We start from the raw sequence: 25,620 nt of genomic DNA, 5'->3' as shown, positions 1-25,620 counted from the left end.
TCATTTACTGTTATTACTATAGTGAGTACATGTAGTAATGTGTAACAACGTCACCTTGAAATAAAGTGAGACCCAAATATGTTACTTTTTTTATTGTTGCATAAAATGATCAATAAAGCAATGTTTCATATTTGAACTCAATGAATGTGTGATGACATCACATACAAGATTTTTAATATTAAGTCTTAAAATATTTCATTTTAAGTTTTAATAATCAAAACATGTTCATATTCATGCCTCCATAGCAGTCTTTGGCCCATGTGCATCTGAATGCAAGTAAAACACAATGTTTTCCAGTTTAACTGCATATTTTGACTTTCTCTCCACAGTCATGTGACAAGACTAACCCTCCGCTTTCCACCCTCCACCTTCAGAAACGCTGTCCGTTTTCTGATTTCCCTTCTATTAACTTTATCCCCAGGGGAAAAAAATTCACAACTCTTTCCTTTTGTTTGTCTTTTTTATCTCACATTTTGACTGACTAGCCAAGGAGGTCTTTATCTTTGGCTTAAGGAAGGGCAGAGGGATGGTGTTATCAAAAAGAATTTAAAATCCAGCTTTTTTCATGAAGTATTTGTTTCATGTCTGTCACGAACCTTGTCATCCTACTAAGTTCGAGGGCAAAGTGCTGTATTAGTTTTGTGATTCCTTTTAACCTACCAACTGCATCCATTGGGATTCATTATTTACATGCACCTTTCCCCAAAAATAGTTGCGGTCAAGCCTAGCTCTCAAAACGACTGCACATCCTCACTTAGTTCTTAGTCAACACTGTCTAGTGACTTTCAAAAACTGTTGAAAATTGATTTCTAATTGTGTTTATGCTCCCTTACTTCCTCTGTCTGTCCCATCCCATGTGTTTATTTACCCAGAGACCTGTGCGGTGAACAATGGAGGTTGCGATCGCACCTGCAAGGACACGGCCACCGGGGTGCGCTGCAGTTGTCCCGTGGGCTTCACCCTTCAACCCGACGGCAAGACCTGCAAAGGTCAGTGTAGAATAGATGCGTGTTGTTTGTATATGACTTGTTTAAAGTTGCAAGGAGCATGTCCTGATTTCCTCCCTCTGTGTGCTTCTGAATGTCAGGGAACAATTTGAGATTTCCTGTATTTAGACTGCAAGGCTCGGATTAAATTGGAGACACGTTATTAGATGAATTCTTTTGCTCAAAATGGTCAGGTATCAGCGGATGTGTGGGGGTGTGTGATCCCAAGCCAAGACCAACTGGCTTTACGTCCGTTTGTCCTGTCGTGTGGAATGGGTCGGTGATGGCCGTGTTGTTGTTGCTTTGGCTGCGAAGCATTTCTCCTTCCGAAATTCCAGCTTTGACGTCAATGACCAGGGGTTTCAAAGTAAAACTGCCGCGTAGTGATCTTGGCATGGGATGATGGTGGGTTCTCTATAAACAAACACACTCAAGAACTCACTGACCATACTACGGTCCAGGAGACCTGCACACTTAGAGATTAATTGCTTCCTGTTCTTCCTTAATTTGATGAACGAGTGTGTGAATGGGCACCTGCGGGTCACTCCACTAGAGAGTGTCTGAAATTGGCTGTTTTTTCTTCTTGTCATTTCCCTGGGAGGTTGCCATACTGATGAGGCGTGGTCATGTGACCGTTTCTTCAAGAAGGAAGAGAATGTAGCACGTATGTGCCTAAAACAGCCCCATCTGCGCCGTACAGCGAGACGCCTCCACAAACCAACCACTGTTTGATTAGTGAGGATGTCATACAAAACCACACACACATATAAACACACATGCAGAGCGCCATCCTGAGGTTTGAAGACCTCTAAAGACCTTTCTTTTCTTCTTTTAGAGATGTGTTTCCTGTTGAAACAGGACATATTGAAGGGCTTTTTTATTGTTATTGTTAATAAATAACCAAGTGGCTTTAGTTTGCATCACAGCCGAGAGCATGATCTGCTACTGAAAGCAAGCATTTGATTGGACAGAAATTTGCATATACCCCTCAGTGCAATAAGAGTCATCAATACTGTTCAGTAGAAATGTTAATTTATGCGATTATGCAAAATAAAATCTGCTATACTTGCTTGAAAGAAAAAACCTGCCTGAGCTGGTTTGCATGTTTTTAAGCTGGTTTATGATGGTGTCCCAGCATGTCTTTACCTGACCCGCTGATAAGTGGCTGTAACCTCTTTAAAACCAACTGGGAGACCAGGTAAGACCAGCAAACCATTTTAAGCTTCTTTAAACCAGGGAAACTTTGTCAACATTCAACAAAGTGTACTTTTTGATGAGTTTTAGTGGGATGGCTTTAAAGGGGTGTTTTGGGTACCTCTGTGTTCGTATGATAAGATGGATGTTGGTCTGGTTTGGCTGTGACCCGCCCAAATAATTAGGCCCGCCTCAGGGTCTGCCTTCATAAATCCAGCACAAGGTCTTAGATCTGCTCACTGACACGCCATTTATCACGCACGCACTCATGCACTCACACACATACTTTTGGGTCAATTATCACAGGTGTGCTGTGCCAGTGACCACTTATTACTGCCTGTTAGTGAACTCTGTAAAAATAGCTTGTAATCAAGCTCTTTAGTAAATAAGAACAAGGATGTTACATTAGACTCTAGCTGTGAATGCTAGATCTGACACTCTAGACGTCTCTGTTCAGTTAGGGAGCAAGTGTAAGTAAGCTGTGATTATAGAGCTTCTTTTGATCATCGGTATCAACATATGAGAGGATGGTCTGATGCCTCTGACTTAAAGCTGATTGGCTGGAGATATAGGACACGCCCCTAACAGGCTTAATAGAGCTCAGTAGTGACCATCTAATTTGATACGGCGCTCCCTCGGAGCATTATGGGCCAGTATTTGAATTATATTTGTATAATACTTGAAGATATAAATTTCATTTTTTAAAATATATTTTTAATTAAAATAAATGTATACAAATTTATTTTATTTTATTTACAGTGAATCAAGGTATTTATATGGTAATACTAATTTATACAGAAATATACAAACATGCGTCACATATGTAATATCCCATGCATTTCCATGTCTGTGAAATATTTGTGCTCTCCAGCAATATTATAATGGAAATATAAAGCAAATGACTTAAAGGGATAGTTCATCCAAAAAATTAAAACTGTGTCATCAGTTACTCACCTTCAAGTTGTTCCAAACCTGTATGAATTTCTTTATTCTGAACACAAAAGAAGATATTTTAAAGAATATGGGCAACCAAATCGTTTATGGGCCCCATTGACTTCCACAGTCTTCCTGTAGCTCAACAACAGAACATTAGCGCTTGCAACGCCAAGGTCATGGGTTCGATTCCCAGGGATACGTACAACAACCACTTCAAGCTCCAAAAATAACCATAAAATATCAAGTACCATATATGACAAAAAATGTATGACTGAACTGACTAGTGAAAATAAATTCACTAAAAATGTAAAATGTAATGGGGAGAAAAAAATACTATGGAAGTGAATGGGGTCCATCAACTGTTTGGTTACCAACATTCTTCAAAATATCTTCTTTTGTGTTCAGAATAAAGAAATTCATACAGGTTTGGAACAACATGAGTGTGAGTAAATGATGACAGAAACTATCCCTTTAACATCTTTAACAGACTATCTGATGCTAAGTCGGTTAGTTTTAAGCCTGTGGAAGCAAGGACAGATGAAAGCACAATAATGATAGGTGTTCAGCCCTCATATGTAATTGGGATGTAAATGTTGCACATAACAGAAAAGGCACAAGTGCCACTTATGTAATAACCCAGGCGACTCTGCGCTTATACCAACGTTAACCACAGACTAAACAAAAAAGTGCATCACATGGATCACTCTGCTATGATGAGTGTATGTGGGTGTGTAAATGTCTACAAGTGACCTTTCCTAATTTTTCCACTGTCATCTTCGCTTTACTTCTCTCACACTTTCTTTCCCCTCCTCAGTGAGTGGTCTCACAGGGAGCTGCCCAATCTTGCCTCTGTGACATAATCATTTCAATAAAAACTATTTAGGGCATGTTTAAATGCCTGAATTTTATAAAAGGCCCTTCATCTGCGATGACAGACAGGAGAGCTCGGCCAGTACGCTGACAGACGCTCGCTCAGTCGCACACGGGAAGATTGCGAGCGAGGGAGGATATAGAGAGTGATTGAAATGACTGCGAACAGTTTCCAGATGTTTGATTAGAAGGTGTGTGTGTACGGTGTCATCGGTGGAAATGAATTATGGAGTGAACAGTTTGTCTTGTGTGCGTGTGCTCACTTCTGTGTCTGTGTGTGTATGTTTCCTCGGTCCGGCTGATGGGACCCCAGGCACGTCTCTGCTGGCCTGCATACTTTTGTGTTTGGGACTCAAATAGCTTGAAAGGAGTTTAGATTTGGTCTTCCAGGTTATAGTTCTAGTACTAGTAGCTGATGACCATGCTAGTCTGTCTGGTTTTGACAATATCTTTTATTATATATAAATATATACAGACATACATGCATACATACACACACATAGTCTATGACTTGTTTCAGATGTGGAATGAATTGCCTTATTTCTACATTATTTTTCTTTATTTATTTTTTGCTTTGGAATAATATATACTGATTTGAAAGAGTGTGAAATTAATTCATTAAAATATCAATTTATGAACACACTATATATTATTATTACATTATCCTAATAATAATAATAACAAAAATAAAAATAACATTATATATATATATATATATATATATATATACACAGTATATATAGACACACATAATATATATATATATATATATATATATATATATATAGAGGCCTATATATATATATATATATATATATATATATTATGTGTGTCTACATATAGCCTATATACTGTGTGTGTGTATATATATGTATGTGTGTGTGTATATATATGTGTGTGTGTGTGTGTGTGTGTGTGTGTGTGTGTGTGTGTGTGTGTGTGTGTGTGTGTGTGTGTGTGTGTGTGTGTGTGTGTGTGTGTGTGTGTGTGTGTGTGTGTAAACTAATAAATGAATAACAATTTAGTTTATTTTATGTAAATCAATAGGATATTTTTTTCTTTTAGTTTTCCAGGCAAGTATAATTTAAATCTAAAAGGCATTCAGTTTTGGTTGAGGCACTTAGAAGCAAAACAACTAGATGCTTGTTAGAAGAACTGTAAATTCTCCTTTGTTTTTTTTGAATTAGGTCTTTGAATTTTGGATTGCTGAAAATCTATGCACATTTTTCACTATTTTCCTGTGTTTTCTGTACAAGATTTTACAAAGATGCTGGTCTATTATATGATCTGTGATGGATTGCTTTTATTAGTCAGACAATCTCTTCTTGTCTAAGCAGTTTATTCTTGAGCAAAAATAGATAAGTGGACCAGCGGCTGGTTGCATAAATTTTTTTTTAATGTGAGTTACAAAGGTAGAATGGTCAAATTTGATATCCCTTACTAATTGCTAGCTGGTCAGACTGTTTGATCAGACACAGTCTTAACTAGTGGCTATGTTTATGCAACTGAGGATCTTATGATGTTCTAGGGTCTTTTCAGCAAGCTCACCTGTCCTCACAGTCACCAAACAGCACTGTGAAAAGACCAAGCTGTCATACAGCAGGCCTGTTTTCTCCATCAGTTCTCCTTTTTTCTCTCTCTCTCTCTCTGTCGGGACACTGAGCTCTATTTGTATTAATACACACAGAGCCCAGTAATCCTCACAATAGCAGCCAGGCGGCATCACCTCGGATGACACCGGGCCCGACGGACCCCCACGCGCTCCGAAGAGTTTTAGTGTCGGGGGCGAAATCACGCTGGTTTTTCCTGGCGGCTCTGGACAAGCAGCGCCTGTGTTATTACATGGCAAAATCCCTTTATGAACAAAGCAAATAAAACAGGCCATTTAAATCTCCAAAAAATACACTGGCGCGCTCAACGGCGCATTTCTCAGAGATTAGCTAGCCTGAGGTGAGCAGCCTGAAAACAATCTGCAAAAACGCTCCTTTTGTTGAAAACTCTGTCCTGACTTATTTGTAGAGGTTCATGTTTCCACAAATGTATTAATTTTAATTGCTTTTTTCTCTAAATATTTGGTAAGGCTACACACATCTCTGAGTACAGACCTTTGCTCCAGAGCTCATGGGGATCCCACATTCTTCTTGCAAGCTTTCTTTCTTTCTTTCTTTCTAATCAGATCAAGTTAGCGCAGCACTTGTTTTATAAGCGCGTCTCTGACTGCTGTGTGAGTGTTTACTCTCCCGGTTTCCGATCGAAAATCGATGTAGATGAATCCTCTCAGCCTCTCAGTCTTCGCCCCTGCAGTTGTTTATCATTTACAGATGTGAAAAATGTCCAATGTTTGCTTAAACTCAAAGCTTATTTAGTCCCATTAAACTTCATTATGTGGAATATCATTAGCCCCCTGCCTGCGCTAAGGAGCCATTGGAAAAAAAGTGCATGTGTGTGAGAGTGTGTTTTAGGGAAGTGCGAATGCTAAATCACTGTTAAACATTCCATTATGTCATTTGCACTATAATTAGTTTTTATTCTGTTAATGAATCCGCATGATGTTAAATTGGTTATCAAGCTGCATACACCAGCTCCCTGAAAGCATCTTTTCAATGCAAAGGTTCTGATGATATATGTGCGCTTTAGGAACTGTAGAACATCTTGACCTGAACACATATCTGACAGGTAGACGGGAAATAAACCGTCAGAGATGATAAAGCACTTCCTTTAGGTCATGGAGACCGACTGACCTCACGGCTCAGGCTCACACTTGCTTTTATTAGACAGGATAGGTCTTCTGATTCTGGAGACATCTGAACCATTGAACTCTACGGAGAGGTTTGATGTTAAAACACACAGATTGAGACAAGTAAAGTAGATATTATGATTTAGCACATCAGTCAAAAGATGCAAACTTCTAGAGAGCTTATTCTCCGATCCGTTTGTTCTGTTTCTCTTTATTATCTTTTTTGGAGAAATAGAGCAGCAGAGATAAATGATTTTGAGATGGGTAACATTATGTATATTTGAAATCCAGCAGAAAACTGATAAACAGTTGACTCTCAGGAAGAGTTTGTCTGTTAACTCTAACCCTACTTGCGGAGTTGTTAGAAGCTTGTTGATATAATGTGAGTAGTAAGATGGATGTGCTGTATAATATTGGTGTGTTTTGTGTTTGCTCTTTGCATATGTTTACAAATTGTACAGAACATTGGTCATCCTAGCTTTACAATGAGATTCATTCAATATGTTAAGAACATTTTACAATTGCATTTTCTAAAGTGGTAAACTATTTCATACAGTGGGATCCAAAAGTCTAAAATTTATAATCTGATTTATTAATCTGGGGTGCGTTTCCCAAAAGCATCGTTAGTGCCCTGTGTTCAGTTAGCATGTGTATCTGTGGTCTTAAGCTTAGTGGAAACTTTCTGTCCCACAGTTCAGTTAATATTAGTGCAAACCTGAGCCAGTGTGTGTTTGCTACAGCGACTGAAATAACTGCAGAGGAAACCCCAAACTCCACACATACACAGTTTTCCTACACATTTGTTGATGGGATTAGCTTTTATTGGGTTTGTGGACGGCGTGCCAGGGTTGGCTGATATATTTAAGATGATGTTGTGGAGCTGTGTATGTGGCTGCCTGTTTAGGAAAACTGTTTATATATCCAAAAAGCTGTTTATGAGAATAGTGGTACTGGTTTTACAACCCCGTATCAGTGTTTTTCACCATTATCATCCTCATCATCTCTCTCTCTTCTCTGCAGACATTGATGAGTGTTTGGAGAACAATGGAGGTTGTGATCATTTCTGCCGGAACACGGTGGGCAGTTTTGAGTGCAGCTGTCAGAAAGGACACAAACTCCTGACCAACGAGCGCACCTGTCAAGGTGAGTCACTTTTCACACTACAAATTGTTGCTTTCTGGGTGGAAATACAAATGAACATTTTAGATCTACATGGGTACCGAGCCCCGGCTGCACATGACATCCAGGAGAAAATATATAATGGCCATTAATTAAGAGTTGTTCCCTCGTGTTACTAAATCAGGGTCACGTTGTAATAATTTGTTTCCCTGTTCCCCTGTTTTAGTTAACAAGGGGTTTGTTTTACACAAAAGGATATGTTTAGGAAAATGTTCAGGCTGCACTGATACGTACAACAACCACTTCAAGCTCCAAAAATACATTCTCAGAAAAAAAGGTACAAAAGCTGTCACTGTGGCGGTACCTTTTCAAAGGGTACACCTTTGTACCTAAAGAGTGCATATAAGTCCCTCAAAGGTACATATTGGTACCAAACGTGTACATATTAGTACCTAAATGGTACATATTAGAACCCTTTTGAAGGGTACCGTCCCAGTGACAGCTTTTGTACCTTTTTTTCTGAGAGTGTAACCATAAAATATCAAGTACCATAATGAGTAAAAATTTATGACTGAACTGTAAATGTAGGTTATTATTTAGTGAAAATCTTCCTCTCCACTCTCAGCTGTAAAATTTTATTCATGCTTGCCAGCTACAGTTTGGAATTTTCTTTGAATAACGAACTGTTTATCGCACAAAGCTATTGTACGGCTTAAAAACATCTTGACTTGTTTTTGAATGAAAAAGAGCCAAAACCTTCTGGAAGACCCCATCAATTTTGGGGTGAACTATTTTAAAGCCATTTGGGCGAGATGTGGGTGTAGAAGCTGTCTACACACACACACACACACACACACACACACACACCGTCACACACCTCTTCATTAAAAGCACCTCATGGACAGGCTGTTGTTTGGTTGGGATGCTGGCAAGCATTTGGCGTCGTATGAGGTGTGTGTGTGTGTGTGTGTTTAGCTGAGTTTACTGGAGGTGAATGGTGGCGGATTCCTATAAGCATGTCGGAGCACGAGTGGGAGTACAAACAGAAATTATTTTATTAAGCTAAACCAAAACACCACACCACCTTATTCCTGCTAATCAGTGTGTGGGGTGTGTATGTGTTTTTATTGAAGGGTGTTTTGTTGAAGCGCGATGTTGTGGATGTGCCAGCTGTGCTAAGATGATCTATCAGTCTTTCTGTCATTCTTGTCTCTTTTCCCCGCTATGTTTAGGTACATCTTTAATTTTTTATTATTTACTTTTCTATTCCCTTCATACCAGAAAATAGCTGCCTGTCTATTCTATGGGTGTGGCAAAGTGGGTGTAACAATAATATTAAAGGTAGAGTAGGCAATTTGTTTTAGAAATACTTTTGGTTATATTGGTTGAAACTCTCTTTACTTCCTTGTAGACAGACAGTCCTCGGACTCGCATTTATGCGTTTCTATGTCTATGTCTTTAAGTTGTTTGCGTTCATTATTTGTAATGTTATGTGCTTTGAGACATGAGGTAGTTTAACGCTTTGCAGACTCTGCTCTGGCTGTGTGCGTTCATGTGTTTCTTTGGAGACGCTCTGAAAGGAGGGTGGGATCTCATGCTTTCAAAGCTAGCTTGCTACTGCTAGCCTCCCCGAAATTGCCTACCCTACCTTTAACTTTAGTATGTTTTGACTGCCATGATGCTGCATGACATGGATCTCTCTCTATGGTATCTCTGTCACCTATATTTTTAGATGACAAAAGTCACTTAGAAAAGTAAAAGTCTCCTCAACATGATGCATGATTGAGGTATCATTCATGTCTGTAGCACTTTTTACGGTTTGGGATTTTAACAAACATACTAAAGACCTATAAACCTAAAGTAGGATAAATTGTATGCTTGTCCTAGAAAGCACCACTAATTAATCTGGTTGCAATTGTGGCTTTGAAAAACGTAACCAAAAATGAGTCTGTAATCCTTTACAGTGTCCTTGCTAGACATGTTACATATATAGTAATTACTATAAATTGTGCATAATTTGATGTAACTAACCCCAAACCGCACCCTAATCCATACCCTAACCCTGCAGTAATTACATGTAGTTAATTATTATTACTCAGTAGCCTACTTATAATGACACTGTAACATGGACACCTCAAAATGAAGTGTAACCATGAGTCAAACGTGCTGTTTTTTGTCTTTTAGGATGCTCATGATGAGTATCCAAGTGTCTGGTGAAATCACTATTGTGGGGTCCTTTTTACTGCAAGCCAGGAAATGATTATACACAATTGATTTGCATTGATGGTGTTGTGTGTGTGTAAATGTGTGTGTTTGTCCTCTGCAGATATTGACGAGTGTTCCTTTGAGAGGACATGTGACCACACCTGCATCAACTACCCGGGAAGCTTTGAGTGTGTGTGTCACAAAGGTTACAGCCTCTATGGCCTCACACACTGTGGCGGTGAGTTCACAATCTCAATATCAGCTACTGTTTAAAAAAAATAATAATCATAATTTGATGGATAAACTGTCATCTGTGTGTAACAGATATTGACGAGTGCAGCATTAGTAACGGGAGCTGTGAATATGGCTGCGTGAACACACCGGGCAGTTACGAGTGTGTGTGTCCTCCTGGACAAAAGCTCCACTGGAACAAGAAAGACTGTGTTGGTAAGTCCTCGTTTCATTCCCCGTCTCGAAATATCCCATAATGTTAGTCGTTTCCATGGTAACCGTACCTCGTTTGTCCCTCAGAGGCGGTAAAATGCCTCGCGAATGGGAAGCCGACACCTCGTGCTCAGCTCAGCTGCACTAAGACAGGTGGAGGAGAGACGTGTTCGCTGTCCTGTCCATCAAACGCCCTTTTCCTGGCGGGTTAGTTACCTTACTTTTTGGGATTTCTGTGGAAGTCATTGAACAGCATGTTGTATTGTGTGTTGTTTGGATACATTCAGTGCAGTTTGATTTGTTTAAATTCAGTAATGTACATTATAATTTGTAAATCTGTTCACTTTCTTATACATCTGAAAGGAATATATTTATATAGATCAAGCAGCACTCTGTGGTTATTGGCTCAAACAGTCTTTGCCCTCTGCTACCCTCTAGTGGCTCAAACCTTACATCACAATGCTTTGTTCAATCAAATCAAGAAGCTTGATGATGAAAATGAGGAAAAACTGGCCAGAAATGAGAAAGCGCATGAAAATTAAGCTTTCAACAACTCACAGTCATATTAATACTGCTATAATGACGTTGAACATGCTAGCATTGTCATATCTGTTAGATAACCAAACAAACAATAAAGGGCAAGATACGTTCAATTGGCCTGACCAGAGGAATCACGTGAATGTGATATTTGACATTCTGTGAGAAAGTGACTAGAAAAGAATGTTGCGACGATATTTCATAAGTACATCTATCATCTCTGCGGACTGATTTGGTAAAGGTATTAAGGTGTTAGACGCCCAAAACTTGTCTCTGACAAATTTTATGCAAGGACCATCGGTTTAGAGGAATGTGCGTAAACATATTAATACCCAGAAGTAACTTTCAAACAAGTACTGATTCACTAAACTTTGGTCCATTCCCACAGCTCTAACACAACGGCCATATTCTCACTCACTACGATCTAAAAAACATATATACAGTCTAGTATGCACTACAAAAACAAGTATTAAAAAAATCAAAATCCCAAAAATATTTTCAGAGAATATTTATTAAATTAAATATTTTAGAAGCTTTGACGGGAAACTTTTTTTTATAGAAAACTTGCAGTGCATGTACTACAGAAAGTAGTGTGCATTATAAATATTAAATATAGTGAATTTTGTGAACAATTTGGCAATGCAGTGGTTGTACTACACGAAGTACACATTATAAAAGCTAATATGCACTATAAAGTCTAGTATGCACTACAGTAATAAGTATGCACTAATCAGAAATGTGACCTAGTAGTATATAGTAGAATAAGTCAAATGAATAAAATCAAAATTTCATCTGTAAGTTAGATCAATGCGAATCTGAGTATATGAGTGTGTGTGTGTGTGTTTATGACTCTTGGATTGTCTGTACGTGTGTGTTAATGGTCTCCCCGGGTTCGAGCACTAAAGCTGCATAAAACCTCTTTTAATCCTGTTCACCCGCGGTCTGTAGCCGCACGCCAACAGAAATACTCAGCCTGCCATTGGACGATTTGTGGCAAGGCCGAAGTCAGGCCAATGACTCTCTAGACAACTTCACAGTACTCCGTCATCCTGACAGCCAACCCTCTCAACTCACAGTACATCATACACACACACTACAAGACAATACTCAGGTGCATGCAGCACCTGGAACATCTGTTTAAAAGCTTTCTCTCTCTCTCTGTGTGTGTGTGTGTGTGTGTGTGTGTGATTTAGACTCTGAGAACAGTTACACTCTGAGCTGCGGGGTGCCTGTCCAGCCAGGTAAAGTTCCACTGAAGAAGAACGTCACTACATCCAGCAGTAGCTCCCTGCAAACCTGCACAGGTACTGCATCTTTTCTCTCAATAACTGAATTGTGGTTTATCTGCACTGAGACTCATGTATGCCCTACAGTCAAGTATGCACTACAAACAGTAGTCTATAATATGTATATATAAATGTAAAATATAGTGTGCAGTACAAAAAAACAAGTATTCACTACAAAATCTAGTGCATAAATCTAGTATGTACTTCATCTCCTCTCAATCTTCAGTAGATCGAACACTTGCCTTTTTCTGTTTCCTTCCCATACCATCCCTTTTCTCTTCTTTACTTTTCTTTCTCTCTTTTTTTCTTTTGATTGTTTCCTTTCTTTTTCCATTATCTTGTTTCTTTCACATTCTTTCCAATTTCTCTTCTCATTCCTCTCATACGGAGCCTCATACTAAAAGTTTTGCGTTCCCCCAAGAAACTTTGTGTCCGCTTACAAAATGTTTTGTGTTCACCTGAGAAACTTTACGTTCGGTCGCAAAAAAACACACAAAAGTTTTGCGAGCGAACTCAAAAAGCATTGAAATATATTTTATCACCATGTCCCTTAATGGGCTCTGTACTCTCCTTTTCCTTTTCCTCTTCTTCTACTTCTTGTTTCTTTTCTTTCTTTTTTTGTTCCCTTTACTTTTTCTGTTCTCCATTTTCTGTTTTTCCCTTCCTTTCCAGATTTTCTGTTTCCTTTCTCTTTTTATTTTCATTTTTTCCTTTCCTTGTTTCCTGTTTCTACTTTTTGTTTTCTCCTTTCTTTTCTTTATCTGTTTTCTCCTTTGTCCTTTCCTTTTCCTGGTCGGTGTACCTTCTGGTAATTTAATTTTAGAAATTAGAAATAAAAAACAGTTCATTTTTGATTTTTCGTTTTTAAAAAACACGCAAAACGATACTTAAGAGTTTTTTAGTGTATTTGGTTCATGGGTATTGTGAGTGTATACAAATAAAAATAGGCCATTTACAGTGATGTTTTGAATGATGTCTTACTCTTATCTGATGGAGCATTTTAAGTCCTTTCCGCTGTTATCAGGAAACAATACAAGGGATCGCACCACCAACCCGAGAAGGTGTTGTTGTGCTTTAAAGGCACAATATGTAACTTTTTTGCTTTAAAAATAGCAAAAATCACTATATCTATGTTATATATTTTAGTTGTGTACTTACATTATCCCGACTGTTTCCAACAACTTTCAAACCAGGAGAAATTTGTAATTTAATTCGAGAAACGTCACGTTTCTTTATTTCCGTTTTGTTGCCGTCAATGGCGTCATATCCGCATTGTCCCTGGTTTCCGATCGTATTGCCATAGCAACCAGAGCTCTCTGATAGTAACCAAGAGAGCAGAGTAATTCGCAATGTCTATCTGCACGCTGTTGTTGTTTCGTTCAAACATTATGGACCATGGCAAGTAGACTTTGGATAAAAAAGGAGAACTAAAACGAGAATCAATATCAGCGCGGTGTTTTCGAGATGCCGAGAGATCCCATAGACATTATATAAACGAGAGCTCCACGTCCGAGACTTCGACCGCTCCTACATGTACTTGATTAAACAGGTGAACACATTTACATAAAACTAATCAATGTTATATAGTTCAACAATGATAAAATGTTAGAATATGATCTGTATGTTATTCTAATGTTGATCTAGTTTACTGCTAGTCTCATACAGACAAACTAACACATACATTTCAACACATTCAAATGCAGTTTAGTGTGCTAGTGTAATGTTAGACCAAGTGAAACAGCGCTGCGTTACCTCACAAGTTTAATTTGTCTAATAAACTGACCTGTGAGTAATTCTGCGTGTAATTCGGTAGAATTAAATGTCCATATTCCTTTTATATCCGCGGGACTCGCGACGCGTTTGGAGCTGATTGCTGTCTCTTAGCAATCCCGAACTGCTTCATATCACAGTCATGATAAAAACATCGATGTATTCACTCATCCATAAACATTATTAGATCGGTCGGCTTGACGTTGACGACAAGATCCATAATTCTTAGCAAATGTTGCGTCATCAAACTACGCCTTTGTTATTGTAAGAGGCTAACGACCCCTAGCAGCAAAAAAAATTACATACTGTACGTTTAAACGAGATGTATATTGGTAAGAAATATATGCAACAGCCAAACAATATGAAGAAACGTTATTGTAACTAATTTGCAAAGCAGTGCATCAGATTAACTTATTTTGCATGATGATACAGGCTGTAGAAGACAGGATGTGTTGAAAAGGGGTGTTTCAGGGCCGCCCACGCATGGGAAACAAAGATTAATATCACATTTTTTACCCATGAACAAAAATATTTTAAAAATAGCTTAATTTTTCCATTTCATAATTTTTTTATTTTTTTATTTATCTTTCTTGATCTTTAAAGGCACACTATGCAGTTTCCGTTATTGTCAAACAGCGACTCCTGGAGTCGCTGTGGAGTGCTTGTATTGAACGTTACCATCGTAAATACCACTCACGCAGAGCCGTCGTTTTCTTTTCCTTGACTTTTCCGACCGCGCTTTCTTCGTTTTCTTCGTCGACTCTGCCAAGATTCACGTCTGAAATGCGAGCTACTGTCTTCCATAGAGGCTGCTTCATATGTTGTTGATGTATGTGACGTTGTGACGTAAAGCTAGTCGTGAATCTCGCGAGATTTGTCGGGGCGCCACCTCTCAAACCTGCATTGCTGGTTTTGCCAGTGGCGTCAGCCCCCCAACCATACCTGTCAACATTTGGTTTTCAAAATCCGGGAGATTTGTACGGGGACCATTTGGCGGGAGCAAGAGGTAGGCTCATGCTGTTAAGTGTACTGCGGGGACACCGCCTTCACCTGCCATATCTATCGGCTCGCTTTCGGGTTAAACTTTCCACAACTGCACTACTGGGTTATAGGTTGTCAGATTGAGGTGACAAACGGGTTGAAATTGTATAAAGTGTGTGGATTGTGTGAATATAATGCATTTAATACAAGATCTGGCAACTGGTCAACATTAGACAAACATATTGGTCCGATTATTCATAAAGGAGTTTGGGCCATGCAAATTACGGGAGAAATAACAAACCGGGAGGGGTCCGGGAGATAGGGCTTAAAAAACGTGAGAAACCCGGGAAAAACAGGAGTGTTGACAGGTATGCCCCCACTTTGCTATCGGGATGATTCGCCCTACTACGAGTTCGTTTACCATCGAAATGACTTCGAAGCTATTAAATTAAGGTACAAATTTGGCATAGTGTGCCTTTAAGGAAAATCGAATTACCAGAACGTACACGGACCTTTACTTTCCTTTCAGCATGAGTCTAGTATGTCCCACATCTCCTTTGGGTTGGCTCAGAGCAAGGACGCCTCTGGTTTTTTGGCCCCTTCAGCAGACTTCAGACAGGACAGCTGTAAACGAGTCATCTAGCGTGACATGTTCCACTCCATTACATCGCATGACAGACACTGGATCACTGCAAGGGCTCAAATACAGAGATCTGTGAGGAGAATTAGGACCGGTCCTATCATTCAACCCTGCCGAGGTCACAGACACGCTACTATTATCCCCAGTAGTCTCTCTTTCCCGGCTCTCAGAATTCGACATTCCCCATGTGGTTCCTTGTGTAGATTTTGGACAGCTAAGCAAGACTCAGACAGACAGACAGACAGACTGCTTAGAAATACTCTCGCATACACACGCGCCGCTTCTTGTTTTGGACGGCGTACATAGGAATGCTGTGAACCTGAGTAAATGACTCTGTGCTGGCTGCACATCTATGCTGACAGATTTGAAATACACAGACGGGATTCTACCACAGTGGCTCCTGAGGGCCTCTACACACGGGGCCCGGGGAGAACGAGCAAACAGACAGTTTGCTTGATTCACACATTCTGAAAAAAAAAAAACATCTCTAAATGGTTCACTACCAAACCCCCTGCTGTCGGGTCCAATACCGCCACACGCTCGATATGCTTTTACAAGACCAGCTGAAGTCCTCAACCGCAGTGTGTTCTCATTTCAACTCCTGACCCTTCGTCTCCCTTCATTCCCTCACTGACTTTGGACTTGTTGTGTTAAACTAGACACTCATATTTTTAATACTTTGGAATGGGCCGCTAAGCCCACAGGACAGATTTAGTGTGCTTGAATGTTGGATTTCAAAAAGGCCTCATATTTTGGTGTTTTCCATGATTATTATCCAAACCGTGCAAGTGAAAGTGAGACTTTGCCGATTTCCCGTCCATCAGAGATGCTGGCCCAGCCTGTGAAGCAGAAAGCACGGTTTAAGATCAAAGACGCCAAGTGCCACCTGAGACCCCGCAACAAGGAGAAACACCGGGACACGGGGAAGCAGAGCCTGCCGGGTGAGACACACACCAAACACACCACATTTAAAAATGTGTTTCATTGAAGGATTGTCATTTCCTTTACCCTTTTCCTTCTCATTTGCCCTGTTTCCTGTTCCCTTTCCTGTTTCTCTCTTTTTTTTTTTTCATCTTCTTCTGTTTCTAATTTCTTTCACATTTTCTTCTACTTCTCTTCTTTTTTCTTTTCCCTTTTCATTTCTTGATTTATTTCCTTGTCATTTCTCTCTTCCTGTTTCCTTTCCTTTTCCTGTTCCTGTTTCATTTACATTTTCCTTTCTCTTCTTTTTATATTTTTTTCTTTTCAAATTTCTTCTTTTCTCTTCTCATTTTTTTAAATATTTGTTCCTTTTGTTTACTGCTTCTTGTTTCCTTTCCTTGTTTCCTTTTTTTCTCCTTTGTCCCGTTTCTTCCTCTACCTTTTCCTTCTCATTTCCATTTTTCTTCTACCTTTCTCCTTTCCTTGTTTCTCTTTTCCTTTTTCTTTTCTCGTTTTTTTTATTTCCCATTTCCCTTTACTCTTCTCTGTTTTTTTTATCTGTTTTTCCTATTTCCTTTTCCTTCTCCCTTTCATTTTCCTTTTTCCTGTTTTGTTTACTTTTTCTTTTTTGACCTTTTCTTTCTCAAATCTTCTTTCCCATTTCTCATTTCTCTTCTCTTTTTCTTCCTTGTTCCAATTTTCTCTTTTCTTTTTACCTATTTTTCCTCTCTCCTGTTTTTTCTTTTCCTAATCCTCTCTTTCTGATTTCCTGTTTCATTTACTATTCTCCTTTTCATTATTCCCTTTCATTTTTCTTCCTCTTTTACCTCTCCTGTCCTTTCAGGAGCTGGTCAGTTACCTTGCACAGACGACTGTCAGGTGACGTTTGTGAATCTGAAGTGCGACTCTTCCAAAAAGCGTCGTCGTGGACGGAAGTCTCCATCAAAGGAAGTCTCCCACATCACAGCAGAGTTTGAGATGGAAATGAAAGAAGAGGAAGCCACAGGTAACATTGCCTGCATGTGTGTACAGTAGTTCTCTCTTGTTAACTGTTGCGTTCCCATGTCATGCCATCTGTGACTTCAGAGTGTAAATGTGATGTCTTTTGTCTTTATTTATGCGTCAGAATCATGTAATGTGGACTGTGTGCGTGAGAAGACCAAACAGAGGCTTCAGAATGCCATGCGCACACTAAGGAAGTCCATCAGTAAACAGCAGTTCTACATTCAGTTCTCCGGCACGGCGTACGAGGTGGCCCAGCGTGCCGTGCGACAGACAGAAGGAGATGAGACCTGCAGTATAGGACAGGTCCTCACTGACGGGAAGTGCGGTGAGTATTTTGGGATAAGGGTTTTGTTTTCTGATCTGGGGTTGAAGACATTTTCATAAATCTTGTATCTGTGTGTTTGGGTGCGTTTCTGTGTGTTCGGGTGTCTCCCAGTCAGCTGCGGTGTGGGAACGTTCTACAGTGGAGAACTGGAACAATGCATCATCTGTCCGCCAGGAACCTATCAGGACAGGGAGGGCCAGCTGTCCTGCGAGCCGTGCCCCAGCACCGAGGGACAGGGCATCGCGGGGGCCAAGAACGTCTCTGAGTGCGGAGGTGTGTGTGGATACACATTATCAAACACTCAATCAATGAATAGCTTTGTGATGGTAATGACACACCTATTGATTATTGGAGCTGATTAATGCAAGACCACGTTTTTTCAAATTAATCAATAGATTTTGAAATTCAGGGTAAAAAAATCCCAGAATTGCTCATTATCATGCAAATGCAAGATTTCTTATGAAGGACTTTGCAAAGTCTGGATCAATTTTTAACTATTTGAGCAGCTAAAAAGTATTTGACTGACAGCATACAAACACGCCTTAATACTAAAACCTTTATTAGGTGATTCTAATATATTCATGGTAAAATGTTAAGACGAAATGTTCACAAATATTTGTGTCGCAGTGTCATGATGCTTGTTCAATTGACTTGATTGAAGTCACTTTGGTTTTAGCCCCCTTTGTGGCATTTGAAAAAAATAATTAAAACAATCTCATGAGACATAACTGATGAACATCCTGAGACACTTCTCTGTTTATCTAGTTATTTTGCCAAATGCTCAGGTTGTGCATTTAAATACATTGGTAGTGAGTGGAAACAGGGGCTATGAAGCTCCAGAAATGACAAAAGCACCATTAAAGTAGTCTAGACAACTTGTTTTCTATTCTCAATAAGTCTTATAAAGCTATTTTGATAATCTTTGTAAATTCCAGACAAAATTTTCATTTAAAATAACAATAACACAAATACACTACTGTTCAAAATAATTTTTCTTTAAAAGAAATTAATACTTTTATTCAGCATGAATGTTTTTAATTCTGTTCTTGTGAACCTTGTTCATCAAAGAAAAAGCAGCGAATCAGCATATTAGAATGATTTCTGAAGGATCATGTGACACTGAAGACGGGAGTAATGATGCTGAACATTCAGCTTTGCATCACAGGAATAATTTACATTTAAAATATACTAATTTAGAAAGCAGTTATTTCATCTTGAATGGTAGTGCATAATCAAAATAATCTTGTTTTATTTGTTAAATGCTCAAAATACCCAAAATGTCATTCTCTGGTTGAAGGCCAGTGCCCTGCCGGTCAGTTCTCTGCTGATGGTTTCCGCCCGTGCAAGCCGTGCCCGCTGGGCACCTTCCAGCCTGAGCCGGGCCGTGTGCTGTGCTTCCCCTGTGGAGGAGGACTCTTGACTAAACACACGGCCAGCACGTCCTTTAGAGACTGTGAAGCCAAAGGTATGATGCAACACTGCAAATTAGGCACATCTCTTATGTCCATATTTACTTTGTATTTTTCCTTCTCCATATTTCTAGTTCACTGTGCTCTTGGGCATCATTATAATGCCAGCACGCACCGGTGCATCCGTTGTCCGGCTGGAACTTACCAGTCTGAGTCCGGACAGAACTACTGCATCACCTGCCCCGGAAACACCACTACAGATTTTGACGGAGCTAACAATGTATCTCACTGCAAAAGTAAGGCAGATATTATGCAAATCCATTCCCAGATCCCATGATAAGCAGTGAATTCACGGGTTTGTCTGTTCTCATCCCTTGCAGATCAGCTATGTGGCGGTGAGCTGGGAGATTTCATGGGCTACATCGAATCTCCCAACTATCCCGGTGACTATCCTTCTAATGTGGATTGTGTTTGGACCATTAACCCTCCGAACAAGAGGCGCATCCTTATTGTTGTACCAGAGATCTTCCTGCCCATTGAGGATGAGTGCGGGGATGTTCTGGTCATGAGGAAGAGTGGTATGGTATACCTGTCATTTTGGATGCTAGTTAATTATTGCAAGCAGGCATGCAAATTATTGAGCTCCTCTTCTCTCTTTTTAGCCCTGCCCACTTCCATTACAACTTATGAGACATGCCAAACATATGAGCGACCAATCGCCTTCACCTCCCGTTCACGCAAGCTGTGGATCCAGTTCAAATCGAATGAGGGTAACAGTGGAAAGGGATTTCAGGTTCCGTATGTCACTTACGATGGTAAGTTACAGATACAGTCCAAACACAACCACATGTAGCCACACACATTCGATGTAGCCCGTGAAATCTCATTTATGCCCACTGTCGCTCACTGGATATTTTCGGACCATTCTCTATAAAACCTAGAGATGCTTACCCTGGTAATCTCGCGTTCTCGCGAGAGCAGAAGTTGAATTTGCTCAGCGAGTTTACTCTGGCGTCGAGTAATGATGCTCATTAAATATGCCCTTGTATCCGAGCTCCACCAATCACATCAGGTTATCTGATATAGGCGGGCCAGAGGCGAGATGAACAGAAGACGACAGCGCTGTGACGTCGAAGTCATTAGTAAAAATTGCAAGATGGCTATGGATGAACACCAGTTGTTTGAAATGGCTTTGGCCACTACAGTGAACGAGTTAGACTTGGCTTTTTATCTAAAAGAGGAACAGAAGACGGTGCTCGAATCCTTCCTTTGCAAGAAGGATGTTTTTGCTGTTTTGCCGACCGGATATGGCAAGAGTCTAATCTACCAGTTAGCTCCGCTGGTAGCTAAGCGTATGGGGCTTGTTGTGATTGGTCGTAGTGTTGTCCAATTGCGTGCAGTGAGATTTAAATGCATGCTTGGTGCCGCCCCTCGAGCTGGCCGATTTTCATTAGTCAACGCCAGACCATTAATCTTTCAGATTTAGGTCTGGATTTCCAGGCTAAGAGATGCTTGTGCATGAAAATCCCAGTAGATCAGCAGTTTCTGAAGTACTCAGACCAGCCCGTCTGGCACCAACAACACTGCCACGTTCAAAGGCCTTTATTCCCCGTTCTGATGCTCAGTTTGAACTTCAGCAGATCGTCTTGACCATGTGTGCCTAAATGCATTGAGCCGCTGCCATGTGATTGGCTGATTATAAATCTGCGTTAACAAGAAGTTGAACAAGTGTACCTAATAAAGTGGCCAGGCATTTAGACAGCAACTACACAAATGAGATACATTAAACATTCTATAAATTGTAAAAAGTTATTCATGTACATAAATAATATACTACGTTTATTAATATCAGTTTGTGTTTGTGTTTTTGTCATTTTAGAAGACTACCAGCAACTTATAGAGGACATTGTTCGAGACGGTCGACTTTACGCCTCAGAAAACCACCAAGAGATATTAAAAGTGAGGATTTATTTAAGTAGCTGTCATCAGACGTAACTTTATATTCCTCTTTTAATGGCACGTTTCTCTGTTTTCAGGATAAGAAGCTGATTAAAGCTCTGTTTGATGTGCTGGCCCACCCTCATAACTACTTTAAATACACCGTGCAGGAATCAAAGGAGATGTTTCCACGTTCCTTTATCAAGCTGCTACGCTCCAAAGTCTCCAGGTTTCTACGGCCGTATAAATAGAAACCCGAACATTTCTTCCACGACCCTGGCTCTATCCCCATCTCTCCTCCTGTCTTTTCTCCACTAGCTTCCCAGAAGGCCTAACTACTGCAAGAAGATAAAGACGTTTGGCCTTCTTCCTGTCTGAGATTTGTCAATTTGTTCCTTTTTGTCTTTGTATGTTTTTTGTTTGCTAATATTTATGTGCTTGATTTTGCAAAAGCCCTCGTTGGATGTTTGATATCTACAGTATATATTTGTAAGTGTGTGTGTGTGTGTGTGTGTGTGTGTGTGTGTGTGTGTGTGTGTGTGTGCGTGCGTGCGTGCGTGCGTGCGTGCGTGCGTGCGTGCGTGCGTGCGTGTGTGTGTGTGCGCGTGTCTGCGTGTAAACAAAATGATGTGCAAGCTTATGGCTTATTAGGACACATACAGACACACACAGATATATATATATATATTCTTGTTTGGAAAAGGTTATTTTCATGCCCCTGATGTGCACAAGGGGTTTTAATATCCTAGTGCACTTAAAGTAAGTGGTTACTTAATGAGAAAGTAATCACTTTCTGTTCTGACCACAAAAAAATTAAATACAAAGCCAGACAAGTGAAAGATAAACAGGATAAAAGACAAAAACTACCTGTCAGTATGAGAGTTAGAGTTACGTGTACGTTGTTTAACTAGTATTGGGAGCTTCAACTGCACTTGAATTTTATATTGTAGAGAATAAGGAAATATAAGTTGCTTTTTTCGTTGTTGTTTTTGTTGTATAGAGATGTTTTACCTTGGTTGTAGAAACAAGAAATGTCCGTACTGCCCCTCTACAGGGATACAGAAAGATATTCTCACCTCTCCCTCTCCTGAAAACAAAACACACTTCATAATAATCTCAGTTTAATATCAGAAAAGGTATTAATGTTGAAGTGCCATCTGGTTTTATTGGGTTTGTACCTCTTTGTCAGCTTGACAAGTATAAGATTAATTTCTATAAGATTACATGATGCAATGAGTTTGTCATTAACCTGCGATTTAGATTTTGAGAACATTTTGAGAAATTGTTAATATGGTGATCTTTTTTTTTTTTTTTTTTTGAGCTTGGTGTGTCATAAAACTCTTGGAAATGGTGAAGAGTTTATTCAGAACAACAAAGAACTCCATTTTGGATTTAGAGACTTATTACATAGTTATATCATATCTATTACATAATAATTGCATATCACCTTTGTGCTGTGCACAAAGACACATATTTTGCTCTTGTTGTTGAACTGTGGATGAAGACTAGAGGCTGTTTGTTGAACTGATGTCATGCCTGAAGTATGTGAAAAATACCCATCGCAATTAAATCAAATCACACAACCACATACATCTAGATGAGCCATAAAGTCACTGAAATACAGATCATATTACCTGTCATTTTACAGTGTTCTGCGTTGTATTGCATATATTCCAGTTTGGGAGGGAGGGGCGGAGTGATCATTCTAAAGCTGCTTTGTTATATGAGCACTTATTAATGCTTGTATTTGTAATATCCACATATGGACAGGGAAACACATTCGCTCATGCATCGAGCATAAATAATCATACATTCATGCATGTACACACAAATGCTGTAATACATATTATGCTAGCACAGTAATTTATGATTTGTGAGATAACCGCAGGTTGAAGTTGATCTTTTGTGTGTGTGTGTGCGTGTGTGTGTATTAATCACATATTGTTGTCTCATTTGATTACTAAAACAAAGGCATGTGACTGTTTGAGGAACTGTTGCCATTAGCAAAGAAGAAGAATCACACAATTTTCACAAAATACACACACAAACACACACCTCGATGGCTTCACACACAGATTTAAGTACTTTTCCCCTCAGACGGAGAGAGAGACTCAAGACTGCTGCTGGTGTGATTTGTATGCTTTATGAATACAGATGTGTAAATGATGTTCAAATGTTAGTGTTGTGTTTTTTTTAAGTTAATTTTTACAGTAGAAGGAGACAATATGCTGGGGAAGGTCACAGTCTGACATCCACCAAGGTGAATGACCACATTTCAGAAGAATAAACAATTCAGCAGTGTGAAATCAACCCCAGAAGGTGTGTAGAAGAGAATGGGAACTATTGTTAAGACCTCACATTATTAATAAATCATTCAAATCTCACGCTGTTTGTTGTGCTGTTGTCTTTCATTTAAAACAATTGTTGCTTATTCTAATTATTTATGTAGCCTATTAGTTAAATCCTTTTTTTTAATGAAAAATTAGCAAAATTAGAAAAAAGCACCCTTATGTCAACTAACGCCATTTTGAATGCTTTGTCGTCCTCTTGTGTTCATATTAATATAGGCCTATAATCAAAAATCATTTTCGTTTTCTCGAATAATTTTCTCCCCACAAAGGGGCAGTGTGGACCAAGATTTTTGCTTTTCAATATTTGAACTAATTTGAAAACTAAAAAGGTTGTTATTTATGTTTCAGGATTCAAATTTTAACTACCACACAGGTCTATGATATAGCCTACGTTTTAGCATATCTGTATGATTAAGGTTTAAAATGGCACTACTACTTTAATATGGCATGCAGATCAAGGTCAGACAAAAATACAACCTTTGATTAGACAGCACAGATATAGATGGCACTGGCATATATATATATATATATATATATATATATATATATATATATATATATATATATATATATATATATATATATATATATATATATATAAATAAGCCATCCTCTGACTGAAATAACTGACCTGACGGATGGGGCTTGTCACGTGAATATTAATTACGTGACGTTTACCTTGTAGACTCCTAACCATGCTCCTAACTGATTGGATGAAAGAGAGACATTGGTCAAGCTGAAGGACGGTGTATACAATTATGAAACGTCCAAAAGTAATTTTAAGTGTATACAAAAGTGCCCAACAAGATTGTAACATTGATTAGCGTTATTATGTTGAAAGGAATATCGACTTATTATAATGCTTTCCTCTCGAATGGCGGTGGGGTCTGTGGATACAATTCATCAACAACAAACGGGTCTGTTAGCAATAGTAAAAGGTTGGCTTATGATTATTAATGAAGTTACATGACTGAAGCTCCAAGCCATAGTATGATTCGCCAAGAGGAGGGGAGAAAGATCCAGAGCAGCGCGAGGGGGAGTGTCACACACACACACACACACACACACACGCTCGCATACCGGGGCACCACGCGACTCCAGTTCAAACAAACCAGCGCGAGCCTCTGCAAACAGGAGCCGCTGCGTTTTCACGCTCTTGCCGGTTATGTACTAGTCTTTACCTGCACACCTCCGAAAACACATTGGCGTTAGACTCTTGAGTTTGAAAAGGTAAGTATATTTCTGGTATGTAAATCAGCACCGCATATATTTTTAATATGCATGAATTAATATAAGAGAGTGCGCTGCGCTGTTATAAATGATGCTCGTCTGTTTGGAAAGAAGAGACAGTTACCATAGATACAGTCAATTCTTGTGATTGATTTTTGGCACTGATATTATATTATGTGCTGCTTTTATTCCTTGTTACCTATACCTTATCATGTTTATCTGGCAAAAAACACCTTGCAAAATTAAACTCAATGAAAAGCAAATTATCATGCAATCTAGCCAATCAAACTGGTAGTTCGTTTTGGCTCTCATTGTTACACTAACAGTAAAAGTGCCAACAAGTATGTGGGTATTAATTTTTGGACATGATACCATGTTAATAACATGGTTTTTGACATGTAACATGGTAGATATTCAGTTTATCAATATGGAAATCGTTCAGTTCCATGATATATATCTAAGTGCCTCGTGATTCCATCACTTTATTATATGGTACCATTTTTTTACAAGAGTAATATATTATAGTTTTGTTTAAAAAAAAAAATCCAACCATCTACTGGACTATTATTCAAAGCTTTTGTCCCACATAGTTTTACTTAGTGTGCTTAGTCATCATCCATTTTTTATTAATTGTTATCATTATTCTTTTCATACACATTTTTTTTTTCTGTTTGTGCATGGTTTGAGCACTTATGCATTTCTCAAGGAATGGAGGAAGCTTTCAGCATTTTCCCTA

General features: G+C 39.2%; 2 protein-coding genes across 4 annotated transcripts in view; both read left to right on the top strand.

Annotated features, from left to right (window-relative positions):
* scube1 (signal peptide, CUB domain, EGF-like 1) overlaps positions 1-23,692 on the top strand; it is a 65,956-nt gene extending 42,264 nt beyond the window's left edge. For both annotated transcript variants that reach the window (XM_081364204.1, XM_081364203.1), the window contains 16 exons: positions 873-989; positions 7,744-7,866; positions 10,169-10,285; positions 10,372-10,494; positions 10,579-10,698; positions 12,222-12,332; positions 16,530-16,646; positions 17,471-17,632; positions 17,753-17,956; positions 18,068-18,229; positions 19,254-19,421; positions 19,500-19,661; positions 19,746-19,943; positions 20,028-20,180; positions 21,245-21,324; positions 21,402-23,692. In XM_081364204.1, the coding sequence (XP_081220330.1) occupies positions 873-989; positions 7,744-7,866; positions 10,169-10,285; positions 10,372-10,494; positions 10,579-10,698; positions 12,222-12,332; positions 16,530-16,646; positions 17,471-17,632; positions 17,753-17,956; positions 18,068-18,229; positions 19,254-19,421; positions 19,500-19,661; positions 19,746-19,943; positions 20,028-20,180; positions 21,245-21,324; positions 21,402-21,554 (2,270 nt within the window). In that variant the 3' untranslated portion in view covers positions 21,555-23,692. The remainder of the gene's footprint in view (positions 1-872; positions 990-7,743; positions 7,867-10,168; positions 10,286-10,371; positions 10,495-10,578; positions 10,699-12,221; positions 12,333-16,529; positions 16,647-17,470; positions 17,633-17,752; positions 17,957-18,067; positions 18,230-19,253; positions 19,422-19,499; positions 19,662-19,745; positions 19,944-20,027; positions 20,181-21,244; positions 21,325-21,401) is intronic.
* A 957-nt stretch (positions 23,693-24,649) lies between these two features.
* Positions 24,650-25,620, top strand: part of mpped1 (metallophosphoesterase domain containing 1) — a 35,688-nt gene continuing 34,717 nt past the window's right edge. Inside the window, exon 1 of one of the 2 annotated variants that reach the window (XM_081363346.1) lies at positions 24,650-24,884. The gene's annotated coding sequence lies outside the window, so the exon portion shown is untranslated. The remainder of the gene's footprint in view (positions 24,885-25,620) is intronic. The other variant, XM_081363347.1, reaches the window with a different exon arrangement.

This window comes from Scardinius erythrophthalmus, assembly GCF_964197995.2.
Source record: "Scardinius erythrophthalmus genome assembly, chromosome: 4".
Taxonomy (NCBI): domain Eukaryota; kingdom Metazoa; phylum Chordata; class Actinopteri; order Cypriniformes; family Leuciscidae; genus Scardinius; species Scardinius erythrophthalmus.
Note: the sequence above shows the minus strand (reverse complement) of the source record. Positions and strands in the feature narration are given on the sequence as shown.